The 13,095-nt window shown below is 50.1% G+C and overlaps 1 protein-coding gene across 4 annotated transcripts in view; it reads left to right on the forward strand.

Annotated features, from left to right (window-relative positions):
• Positions 1-12,045, forward strand: part of SLC13A3 (solute carrier family 13 member 3) — a 67,809-nt gene extending 55,764 nt beyond the window's left edge. Inside the window, exons 11-13 of one of the 4 annotated variants that reach the window (XM_070420809.1) lie at positions 4,511-4,672; positions 7,403-7,540; positions 10,140-12,045. In XM_070420809.1, the coding sequence (XP_070276910.1) occupies positions 4,511-4,672; positions 7,403-7,540; positions 10,140-10,319 (480 nt within the window). In that variant the 3' untranslated portion in view covers positions 10,320-12,045. The remainder of the gene's footprint in view (positions 1-4,510; positions 4,673-7,402; positions 7,541-10,139) is intronic. The other 3 variants (XM_070420810.1, XM_070420811.1, XM_070420812.1) reach the window with 3 other exon arrangements.
• The last annotated feature ends 1,050 nt before the right edge of the window (positions 12,046-13,095 follow it).

The raw sequence follows: 13,095 nt of genomic DNA on the forward strand, positions 1-13,095 counted from the left end.
TCCGCAGGGTTGGAATCAGATCCCAGGGCTGACTCTGAACTTGGGCAACTCGCTTACACCCACTTAGTGTTCTCACCAGCTTTCTCCTGCTTCAGACTAAATCCATGGCGCCCCCTGTATTTAGACTCAGGCTGAAGGCTCCCACTGGCCTACACACAAGCCCCATCTGTCTCCTCTCATCCGCTCCAGGCCAGTCCCACTGCCTCCTTAGCGTTCCTCAGCCACACCATGTTCATTCGCACCCAGGACCTCCGGATGGCTTTCTCCCCACCGATTGCTCCCCCTGAGATCTCGGGGTCCTCACCCTTCAGGTTCAGCTCCAAGGTCACCACCACAGAAGGGGCCTCCCGGCCAGCGTATCTGAAGGAGTCTCCCCACCAACACAGCCCCTCTCCCCCTTACCACTCTGCTCACACCGTGTCTGCCCCTCAAAGGATCCCGGTCATTTGTTTGTTTACAGGTGTCTCTCTTGCTAGAATATAAGCTCTGTGAGGGCAAGAGTCACATCTGTCTTATCCGCGTGTCCCCTGCTCACTGAATACACATTAGCTGGACAGGACCTAGCAGATGGGTGGTTTTGAGGACTGATGACAAGATGGATGTATGGAAAGTGCCCAGAGAGGGGTGATGCATACCCACCTGGTGCTAACACGGGGGCCACTATCAACCTCACACTTTTGTTGTTACTACAATCTTACTGTCTCATGGATAAAAACCTGGCCTGATCCTGGCACCTTTGTGTGTAGTCTTTTAGTCTCCACCACAACAAACTTCTCTACAAATATATTGAGGGGATTGAGGCTCCATCCCCTCAGAGCCGAGTAGACACATGGTCTTCTTCCCCGTCCCTCATTTCCTGCCGGAGAGGATGTTTGTTGTTGTTGTTGTTAGTTTAATTGGAGAAAGTAGCCACTGAAGTGCTTACCAGCCAGACTGTGAGCTCAAAATTCCAATCCTGGGGCAAGTCATCTGACCTAATTGGCAAATCACATCTTCTTGGTGCCCTAGTTTCTTCAACCACAAAAATGGAGAGAATTCTACTCCTTACCTCCTGGGGTTGCCATGAAGATTAAATACGTTAATGTTCGCAAAATGCTGACAAGTGAGCCCAGCACAGAGTAAACACTCTAAGTGTTGTTAAGTAAAATAACTAAAAATAAATCACATCCAGGGCTTACTATGACACCAGAACTATTTCTACGAGTGCTTGTTTAATCCTTACCACAGCCCCTTGAAGAAATCGAGGGCCAGAGTGGTACCCTGGTATGAATGTTCACCTCATGTATGCAGCCTTCTCTTGTTTCTTTCTTTTAATCAAATTCACTGGCTCTCTTTACCTAAGAATTATTATACAGAGTTGCACACACACAGCTGAACCTACTATGTTCTATGAGTGTTATAAGAGATTTTCAAGGGTGTTTCCCATTGAGGTTTCAACGTTAAGCATTTCACTTAGACCAGTGGTTCTCAACCGTGGCTGCACATTAGAATCACCTGGGAATCTTTTTAAAATCCTGATTTCTGGGCCTCATCCTCCGGAAATTCTGTATCTTTGTTATGGGGTGGGGCCACAACATTGGTAACAAAGAAACAGAATTTCCGGAGGATGAGGCCCAGAAATCAGGATTTTACAAAGATTCCCAGGTGATTCTAATGTGCAGCCAAGGTTGAGAACCACTGACTTAGACCATAACACCCTCCTTGTAAGATGCGACCCTACTATTATCACAGAGATCTAGAAGAGGGCCTGGCAGAAGCGGGACAGGACGAGGAAGAGGGGAGCACCATCCTGCCTGCTCAGCCTCCCTTTCCCATCCTGCAACATGACCTCAGGCCCCTCTTGGCGTTTCCGAGGATGGTAAAGAACACAGCTTGACAACCACTGCGCTGGGTGATTCCTGAGTGTTCTGCCACCTCTGGCATCTCCTGACTTGGTGCTCCTAATGACAGCTGGCATGCCCTGGGCATAGATGCCCAAGCCCTTCACTAAATGCTTTATGGGTGAGCTCTTTTTCTTCCAATAATAACCATCTGGGACAAGTACTGTTATATCCCCATTTTACAGATAAGGACATTGAGGCACAGAGAGGTTAAGTTACTTGGCCAGGATGACACAGCCAGGAAGGATTAAGATGGAGAACAGACTTAGTCTCAGTCCAGAGCTCTTTCTCCTCACCCTCTGGCCTTTCCGCTTTGACCTTGCCTATTGCTGATCCCAGAGTCCCAGGGACACTGCGGGGCTTTGTGTTCCGAGGAAACAGAGCTTCTGGTTCCGAGGGGCCTGGGAGTGGGCAGGTGAGGCCCTTAGGAGTCCCCAAGAGAACCCCAGGCGGCTGGAGGCTCTCCTCGCTCACGAAGCTGCCAGACCTCCCTGTGGCTGTGGAGGCTGAGCCAAGGGTATGAGTGGCCGTTGGGACGTTGGCAGGAAGCCCGTCACCCAGAGGTCTGGCCACAGGGAAGTTCTTGACTTCTCATTCACCCAAGTCATTAATATTCCCTCTCTCCAGCCTCTTTCCGTTGAATGGCACACACTGCTGTCCATCTCTTTGCCAAAGCCGTGGCCGCTGGGAGAAACCAGCGGCCCATTTTTTTCTGTGAAGGGTGCCCGGGGCCAGGGGAGAAGCGGGGGCCTCGACGCTGCCATGTGCCATACTTTCTAGGCCATCAGACAAGCAGTGCAGATGTAAAAGAAACCTCAATTTTACACAGTCTCTTTCAAGGCAGGTTGTAGGGACATGTGTACTATTTTATTTATGGAAAAACAGGGCGCTGTGTTCTGGAATCCATCATGGAAATTTTAAGTTCGGGATAAGCAGTAAATTTTCTATTAAACATAAAAGAAATGTGTATAGTTTCTTTGATAAAGCAGAGTGTATTGGTACCAGATGGCACGGGGTGGTAAAAGGGCTGTGGTAGACATACACTTGATTCTAGATGGTAGGGGACTAACCCAACTCTGCCTTGACCAACATCTAAGCCTATGGTTTTGTTATCTTTGTTAAAAACAAAACAAAACAAAACAAAAAAAAACCTGCCAGACAAGACCTTGTGGGGTTTTTTGAGATGTTGCTGCATGGCACCACCAGGGGGCAAAAGAGAGCACAAATTTTACATCTTCAGCTTTTCTGCTTCGGAGTCCTAATGACGGTGTGCTGGACGCCTGGTCGTTTAGGATACATTTGATGATAGGAGGGAGTAGCTGGGGAGAGTATACATACTGTACACTTGTAAATGGAGTCATTCCCGGAGAAGTCCTGGAAGGAGCTGGGGATGATTCTGCAGTATAGACGGCAGCGTGGAGTCTGGGGCCAGGGAGGGAACCCTCTAACTCTGCGGTTCTCAACCTGTGGGTCGCGACCCCTTTGGGGGTTGAACGACCCTTTCAGGGGTCGCCTAAGACCATCGGAAAACACGTATATGATTACATGTTGTTTTTGTGATGAATCACTATGCTTTAATTATGTTCAATTTGTAACAATGAAATTGGGGGTCACCACAACATGAGGAACTGTATTAAAGGGTCGAGGCATTAGGAAGGTTGCGAACCACTGCTCTAACTGGTCCTTTCTCTGTCCTGTTGGGCTCTGGTGAGCTCTGGGCATTGCCCTTCACTGAGAGGGGCCATGGCAGACTGGAGTTCCCGAGGGAGCTTCGCAGGAGCACGTTAGCTCACAGAAGCGCATGGCCCTACGTGCGAAAGGCATCCCGGCCATGACTTTGGCAACTGTGGATGTCACAGAAGCGTTGCCAGGCTCACATTGCTCCTCCGTGACGCAGGGACAAGTGTCCACATGGGATGGTTGGGAGGACTCAGGGAGCTAAGGCATGCCGGTGTCTCGCACCCTGTAGAGCCACATTGATGGTGATTGTTATGATAATGAATAATACAGTGTTAACCGTTAATATTTGTGTGATATTGTAATAAACTTCCTTTTTATTGATCATAAGTATCTACTATTTATAATCATATTGACAGTGTCATATTTAATAGATACTTGATACATGTTTTATATGACATGTGATATAGAGTATATCTTCTATATATTATACATTTGATGCATATTAATATATAACAATCACAAGGTTCATGTTTTGTGCAATGTTTATGTTCATATCATTTTAATTCATTACTGTCATTGGAGGAATGAGATTTATCATGGAGGACCCAAGTCCCCTCTCCCATTCAGATTGGAGCTTAGGGTGCTAGACCCAAGTGAATTGTCTAGAGAACCAAATGGGTTAGTTGAGGATCCAAGGCTTTGAGTCCTGGGCCTGTAGCATACGAAACAGAGAAGAGCTCAAGAAGCAGAGATGCTCATTCAAGTCCAGGCTCCATGTGTGACCTCAGACACGTCACTAACCGCGCTGACCCTCAGACTCCCCATCTACGAAGGGATCATTGTCATCATTGTGATTGATCCCAACCCTCCCCCCTGGGCCAGCCCTCAGGGGTGGCACTGGGGTGGGCTGGGTGTGAAGAGGTGCCCTCGCCCCTCCCCTCCCCCCGCAGCAGTCCGGGCTGTCGTTGTGGATCAGTGACCAGCTGCACCCGCTGGAGAACGTGTCTCCTGCGCTGGCCGTCTTCACCATCACCTGCGTCGTCATCTTCTTCACCGAGTTTGCCAGCAACACGGCCACCATCATCATCTTCCTGCCCGTCATGTCAGAGCTGGTGAGGGCCCTTCTGGGAATGAGGGGGAGGCAAGGAGGAGCACCTGTCCCTCCAACCACCCAGGTCAGAAACCTCTCCCCTGCTGGCGGGGTCTCCTGCAGGCAGCCCCAGGAGTCACTGCTCTCTTCCAAAATGTGTGAATGTGGCAGAACCCAGATTCAAAAACAAAAATACTGTGGAGTTTTTTTCTTTAAAAAAAATGCATAATCAAAGTAAATATTTTTAAAGTGACCAAATGCCCTTCTTTGGAAAGTTTTCTAGGAAGATATAATTTCCAGGTTTGGATTAAGCAGAAGTAGAAAGTCTGACTAGTCCAATAACCACAGGAGGAACTCTGATGATAGCAAAGCTCTAGCCTCCCTGTAAACCCGGGCTCCTTGGCACCCTGACATGTGGGGCAAGTGGTGGGGACAGCCTTGTGCACAGCAGAGTGTTTAGCGGCACCCCTAGCCCCTACCTGCTAGACACCAATAGCGCCCCCTCTAAATCGTGACCATCACAAATGTGTTCAGACTTTGCCAAGTGTGGCCGGGAGGGATACTCATCCCCTGCGGAGAACTACTGCTTTAAAGGTCACCAGTCCTGGAGGGCTGGCGAGGTGAGAGCTGGAGCCTTCAAGGAGCAGAGAATTCTCAACTTGCCCAAAGCGTCCCGGAGCACAGACAGGCAGAGAAAGCCAGCCCACCCACGTGTTAGGTTAGCAAGACCCCGAAACCAAATGCAAGCCAGGGGAGAAAAATGTCCTAACTCGACCTCGTGTGTAAATAAAGATGCAAATAGCAAAATGAATCCAGGATCGTATGCCATGAACAACATATCACAGACAAGAAGAGTTTACACTTGGGATTTCAAAACTGATTATCCTGAGTTTTACATTTGAATAGATTAAAGGGGTGTCATTACCTCAGCGCAGCCCCACATCTAGGGAATTAAGTCAATGTTGCGAGTATATGCTTTGTATGCAAACAGTGACAGACCAGGCACTCGTCTGAACCACTTTGTTTTTCTTTGCTTACTTAGGCATCCTATAAAATAAAAGGCTAATATGCAAATCGACCGAGCAGCAGAACAACCGGTCGCTATAATGTGCACTGACCACCAGGGGGCAGACACTCAACACAGGAACTGTCTACTGGTGGTCAGTGCACCAGAATCCAGGCTCATGGCTGGCGAGCACAGCGGTGGTGGCAGGAGCCTCTCCCGCCTCCGTGGCAACACTAAGGATGTCCAGCTAATGGCTTAGGCTTGCTCCCTGCAGGGAGCGGGCCTAAGCCGTCAGTTGAACATCCCCTGAGGGCTCCTAGACTGTGAGAGTGTGCAGGCTGGGCTCAGGGACACCGCCCCCCCCCCCCACCCCCCCCCCAAGTGCACAAATTTCGTGCACCAGGCCTCTAGTCAATTATAATAGAGATCCTGCTGTATTCCCATACACAAAGAAACACTCTGTTCTTTGTCAATGACCGGAGAATATTCCACTAGGATCGATAGTTGTCGATTTGTTTAAGCACCTGCTTCCAGGCTTTGCTATTATCCAGCAAGGCTGCCTGGAACTTTTCCTGTCTGTGCACCTTGGATGACATCTGGAGATACTTGCAGCATTGATCCCTGGATGAAAGAGCCCGGACACCCACAGTTTTGTTAGATGTGGGTAAATTGCCCTCCAAAGTGAATGGGCCACTTTACACTGGCACCTGCCATGAGGGGCGGGGTCTCCCTCCCCTGGCTGAGTGTGATGGGATTGAATCAGGCCTTTCCCCGGGATCTGAGGGATCTGGCCATTGAGAGAGATGGAGGGTGGGAGGGGAGAGGGAGCTTAGAGCCTTTTACTGGAGAAGACACTAGCAAACGACACATTCTTCCAGATGGTGCTTATCATCAAAATCAAAATATCTGACACACAAGGGGATGATTTTAGCACCTTTTGAGAAAACATATATCCTCTCGGTTGCAAAAATTCTCTAGAGGGGCCCAAGATGTCCTGCCTTAAAATAAAATGCTGGAGAAGTAATCGACATGGATTGTAGGCGAATATGTCGTTGGAGAGAGGTGAAGAACCAGCGGCCCACTGACTGAGGCCAACCCACAGACGCGTTTGACCCCCAGTCTTAGAAGTTTGGAAATGTTTGCCAACAGCTGCCACCTTGAGCTCTCCTTATCCCTGAAGTCCAGTGAGGCCCCAACCCAAGGGGCCCAGACTCCCAACTGTTAGGACCAGGTAGAGGGCTTGTTATTTTAGAGCATCTGCTTCAGCTAGGACCTTGTCAGACATGCAGATTCTTGGGGCCACCCCAGGCCTGCTGAGTCAGCAGCTCTGGGTAAGTGGGGGCCAGCCCGCTGCGCTTTAACAAGCCTCCGGTGGCTCCTGCGGGCTCAGATCGGAGGAGTGTCCTAGGCACATCTCCCCAGCCCAGCCTCCCTGGTGACCCTGCAGTGCGGCCCCAGAATGTCACTAACCTTGAGAATGTCTTCTCCATCTCTCCCTTGGTCTGGCTCTCGCCTTCTGTCCGTTTCTGTGTATCGTATCTCTCATTTCTGCCTGTTCGTATATCTGGTTTCTCATTGTCTCTACATCTGTCTTCTCGTTTGTCTCGACTGCGCACTCTCACGCTGCCTTTCTCTATCCATGTGTCTTTGTCTCTCTTTCTGTCTCTAAATCTGTCTCTGTGTTGCTCTCCCTCCAACTGTCTCTACCTCTTGTGTCTTGGTCTCACCACCCGCTCCGGAGCCCAGGCCATCCGCCTGAAAGTGCACCCCCTGTACCTGATGATCCCTGCCACCGTGGGCTGCTCCTACGCCTTCATGCTCCCCGTCTCGACGCCCCCCAACTCGATTGCCTTCGCCACTGGACACTTGCTGGTCAAAGACATGGTGAGCCTGGGCATTTTCTTCTTCTTCTTTTTTTTTTAAAAATAAGTTTTTATTGATTTCAGAGAGAGAGGAATGACGGGAGAACTAGAAACATCCATGAGAGAGAAACATCAACATCAACCGGCTGCCTCCTGCATGCCCCCTGCTGGAGATGGAGCCCACAACCCAGGCACATGCCCTGATGGGGAATTGAACCAGCGACCTCTTGGTGCTGGGCTGATGCTCAACCACTGAGCAACTCTGGCCAGGCAAGTCTGGGCATTTTCTAGCAGAGCCCAGAGAGGTGGGTGGACACAGGTGGTGGGCTAGGCATCTGGGCAGGGCTCCTGCTCCCCCAGCCACCATCCCCCAATTTCTACATAAGTCATTCTGAGTGAGGCCAGGAAGATACATTTTAGCAAACACTCTATGTTTAGACAACTTCCGGAAACACTGCTTAAGTGATTACTTTCCAAAGTTTGCTTTGGGGACAAGGGAATTTCCCCTCTCTGTTCTTGCTTGTTGGGCCAACTGCACTGTGCCCAGAATCTTTAGGGAAGAGAAATGCCAGTCCACACCCTGGGACTTGGGTGGCCTCAATGCCTGGCCAGCTGAGGAGTGTGACAGAAGCCCCCCGAGTTTGGGCGGGGGGAGGGGTGTTCCAGCTTTCAGCAGGGCTCAACTATGGGGCAGTGTGTTCCCTCTTCCCCATGCTCCCTGCTAAACCCACCCCTCCCACCCTCTCCCCTCCTCCTACCTCCTGCTGCCTCTTCTCCCTCCACCCCCACCTGGGCCCCACTGGGGCATTTGGACGCTCAGAATGTAAATAACTCGTCCTAAACTGGTGCAACCCCAGGGGTGATGTGCTTCACCAGTTCAGGATGCTGGCTTCCAGGCTCAGGGACTCAGCAGGATGAGTGGCCAGAGAACCAGAGTGAGAGGCAGAAAGCGATCCAGAGCAAACAGAGTGTAACACACAGGTGTGAATTAACTACGTAACTCAAGTGGAACTAAGCAGGCATTTGAGCCAGGTTCCCAGGACCCTGGCAAGGGAAGACCCCGCCCTCCTCCCAGCTCCCCCAAAGCTTTGGGCTCCTTCTAATCCTCCACACTTGTCAGGGGCTTTAAGACTCCCTAGAACAGAGGCAGCCAGCACAGCGGTTTCCCGGCCTATGCCCTTTCCATGAACCATCTGGGGAAATACTCATTTCACAATTTTACTAAATCAACTTACATTTTTTAAAAACTTAAATAAGAGCCCTGGACAGTGTTGCTCAGTGGTTGGAGCATCAGCCCACGCACCAAAAGGTCACACCTGGGTTAAATCAATTCCAGCCCAGGTTGGGGCAGCAAGCGGGAAGCAACCAATGGATGTGTCTCTCTCATCTCTCTCTCTCTCTCCTCTCTCTCTCTCTCTCTCTCTCTCTCTCTCTCTCTCCTCCCCCCCCTTTCTTCCCTCCCTTCCACATTCTCTAAAAATCAATGACAAAAATCTCCTCAGATGAAGATTAGCAAAATCAAACAAACAAAAAACCGTAAATAACAGTATTTAAAAAGAAAAGTTACCAATGTACATGTAAATGGAAAACCAGTAATGCATGCCATTGATGGCAAGTCTAAAAATAGATGCAAAAAGGGGAAAAGCAAAATAATGAAATTCTCCCCAATTACAGTTGCCTGGAGAAGGGTCTTGTTAAAAAAAAGAAAGTGGAAGCCTGGCAAGTGTGGCTCAGTGGTTGAGCACTAACCTAAGTCCAGGAGATCACCATTCGATTGCCGATCAGGGCACATGACTGGGTTGCGGGCTCAATCCCCAGTAGGGGGGCGTGCAGGAGGCAGCCGATCAATGATTCTCTCTCATCATTGATATTTCTATCTCTCTCCCTCTCCTTTCCTTTCTGAAAGTAACAAAAATATTTTTAAGAAAAAGCGGGGGCCGGCGCGGGGGGGTGGGGGGTGGGGGGGGGAGGGGGTGCAGTGGGAGAAGAGGAGAGAAGCGTTAAGGAAGGGCATGGTAGCCCCTAAAGCAGACTTGCTCTGAGGAAGCGATTTGAAAAGCAACCTAAAGGGAGTAATTTTCTCACAGCTGGATGCTAGGGAGGAACAAACAGAAAACTGAGCTGGGAAACAGGTGTTTTCAGCCCACGTTTGGACTGCATAGTATGAGAGTCAGCCTGGGGAGGGAGCAAGTGGGCAACTTTCCAGCTATTTAAAGAGGTAAACATTTCCAGGAGAAGAAATCTTCCCAATAAACAATTATAGCCTTAACTGTTGCGGGGGCGGGGGGCGGGGGTGATTTAATGATCAAATCAGACTATTTTCAAGTTGTGTAGCCTTAGGTAAGCCAACTTCTCGGAGCCTCATTTTCCTCTTCTGTAAAATATGAATAACAATAACAATAACCCTTATAGGGCTGCTTTCAGGGTTAAATGACCCTATGACAGCTGCACGGCACAGTACCTGGCCCCTACAAGCCACTCAGTGAATGAGGACATTTGAGGGACAGCCTAGGGTGTGTAAAGATGGGAGGGTCTTGGGCATCCACCGAGCTGGGTTTGGGTGAATGACTTTGGGGTTTTTCCATGTATACAATGGGCCTCGAGTCTGTGTTCTATTTCAGGTGCGGACAGGCCTCCTGATGAACCTGCTCGGCATCATGATACTCAACATGGCCATCAATACTTGGGCACAGCCCATCTTCCAGCTGGGCTCCTTCCCGGACTGGGCCCAAGACCACTTAACCAATGTCACAGGAAAGCCACCCTCATTGGTGGCCAACGACACGTTACTTGCCCTCTGAGTCCTCCTTGGAGACTCTGGGCCGGGCCCTCCCAGAAGGCTTTACCAGTATCTGCTCTTAGGATCAGACAGGATGATCGAGCAATTCTCTGTGATCCAGTAGGCAACAAGCAAAGGTAGCCTCCAGTGGTCCACTTGGGTCAACAAGTTCGTTACCTAGGACACCTCCTCGCTCATGCCGTTCAGGACCCAGATATCTCCCAGATCTCAAGCTCCTTTATCTCTGAGCTGGAATGTGCTTAGGATGCAAGAGGGCCCAACTCCAGCAACAATAAATAAATCTAGAATTGCATTTGTCTTGAACAGTTGGGATGGGAATCTACCCATCCCCATGGGCACAGTGCACATTCCCCACTGACTACTGTAGGTGGCACTCTGGACAGACCATCTCGCCTTTATTAATTTTTTACAGAGAGGAAGGGAGAAGGGTAGAGAGTTAGAAACATTGATCAGCTGCCTCCTGCACATTCCCCACTGGGGATGTGCCTGCAACCAGGGTACATGCCCTTGACCGGAATCAAACCCAGGACCCTTGAGTCCGCAGGCCGATGCTCTATCCACTGAGCCAAACCGGTTAGGGCCCATCTCGCCTTTAGGGGACACCTTCCTTGGAGACCTGTCCCAGCTGCTCACAGCCGATACATGTTCAGTTCAGTGGGTGCCCGTTCTACACCAGTTGTTTGACTATTTCCCCTATTGAAACCCAGCAGCCAGGGGAATTTTCAACCCATGGAGCTGGGGGGAAGGGGAGCAGGGATCAGAAGGGACAGATGGCTTCCTGAGGACATGGAGACTTGCAGAGCCTCCTTCCTGCTTCTCCGAGCTCCCAAGCACACCGGGGGAGTTCTAGAGTCCCCGCTGACATCTCTACCCAAGCTGTTATGATTCTCCTGTTTAATCTGATTCACTGTGGCCATATTTCTGGAGTTGGGCCAAGCCTGGGCCCTGCCCCCTTGCAGGTGACTCATGGCTCCTCCAGCCAGAACCCACCTGCCTGTGGCCCGCAGAGGCCCGTGTGGCTGCTGGCTGCTGCTTACTCAGCAGCTGGTTCCAACCCTACCCCAAGTGGCAAGCATGTTTGATTAGCAAAGGCCATATTTTCCACAGAGGAGAGGAAGGTCAAGAGAGAAACTGGGGACTTGAAAAGGGCCAGGGTGACATGTCGCGAGCAGGCCAAGTATCACAATCCTCTTTACAGACAGGGACACTGAGACTTCCCGAGAGCCAGTGGCTGGCAGGCTCTCCTCGGGGATTCCATCACTGCTGGCTTCAAGCAGAAGTATCTGGGCATCTCCAAGTGAGCAACACAGTCCTGGGCCCTGCGGATGCTCAGCAAGTGTCTGTGGAACGAGTGGCCCAGCATTAGCATAGCACCGGCAAAGGCACCCCCGAGGGCCCCAAAGCCTCACCTCTCCCCTTCCTGCACCTCCGAGGGATGAGGTTCCCTGAGCAGAAGCCTGGGCCTGGAAGGCAGTCCCCAGAGACTGAACTCACCCTCGGTACAGCAGGAGTGAGTCATGGATGTTTCCCTGGAAGCCGGCTCCTTCCCAACTGAGTAGAATGTCAGTATTTAGTCACAGTTACAGCCCCGGGGGTGAGGAGTGGGGGAAGGTGTGTTCCCTGTGGGACAGGGCAGGAGAGAAGTTCATTCACAGAGAAACCCATGGAATTTATAACCAGATGAACCGTGATTTCAAGTACTTTTGATTGAAAATGCTATAAAATAAAGAATGTTAATCAACACTGGCCCTGGAGATTTTTTTGCTGTTCTGGGCATCGAAGAGCTTCCAAGCCCCAAATTCCTGAGGAGGGAGTTTCACAGAATTGATTTCCCCGATCTCACTTTCTTACTGCTCTCTGCTCTACTCCAGCCACACACTCAACACCTTCTGCCTCAGGGCCTTTGCACATGCTGTTTCCTCTGCCCAGAACACTTTGCTCCCAAATATACTAGTACACTGGTTTCCTCACCTGGTCTACCTCTGGCGGCACAGGCAGAGAGAACACTGAGTGTGGAGGGCAAACTGAGAAAAGGGGTCATGGACGGTTTAGATCATGTTAGAGCTTGCAACTAGCAGTCCCCAGGATTGCCTCCAGACCACAGGTTCTGTCCCCTCCCATCCCCCGCTTCCGTGAGTTTTAAACTATTCATTTATTGCTAACATTTTCAATTCAGGAGATTTCACATTAAAACCTGGATTTATGCTTCTCCTGGAAAGGAAAATACCAGATCTTATTGCTATCTGGCAACAATTGTTTGGAGTTGAGTAATTGTGGTGGGAGAACTTAAGTTGGAAGGTGAACCTCTGGTTTGCCACAGTTCCCACCACTCCTTAATGTACTACACTGGCTCCCTTCATTAGACTCTGGCACTTTCCTGGCTTCTGAAGGCATTTGTGTCTATGACTCCTGAGCAACATGACCCAGAACAGTGGTTCTCAACATTCTGGCCCTTTAAATACAATTCCTCATGTTGTGACCCAAACATAAAATTATTTTCGTTGCTACTTCATCACTGTAATGTTGCTACTGTTATGAATCGTAATGTAAATATCTGATATGGAGGATGGTCTTAGGCGACCTCTGTGAAAGGGTCGTTCGACCGCCAAAGGGGTCGCGACCCACAGGTTGAGAACCGCTGACCTAGAAGGTCCATTTTAGCTTTCGTTCACAGTTTCTAATGACCTAGAGCAGTGCTCACAGTAGAACTTTCTGTGGTGCTGGAAATGGTCTATATCTGCCTTATAGAGTACAGTAGCCACTTGCAACTCAAGTGT

The sequence above is a fragment of the Myotis yumanensis genome, unplaced genomic scaffold (genome assembly GCF_028538775.1).
Source record: "Myotis yumanensis isolate MYYU_CA2020_CCGP unplaced genomic scaffold, mMyoYum1.0.hap1 SCAF_7, whole genome shotgun sequence".
Lineage (NCBI taxonomy): Eukaryota > Metazoa > Chordata > Mammalia > Chiroptera > Vespertilionidae > Myotis > Myotis yumanensis.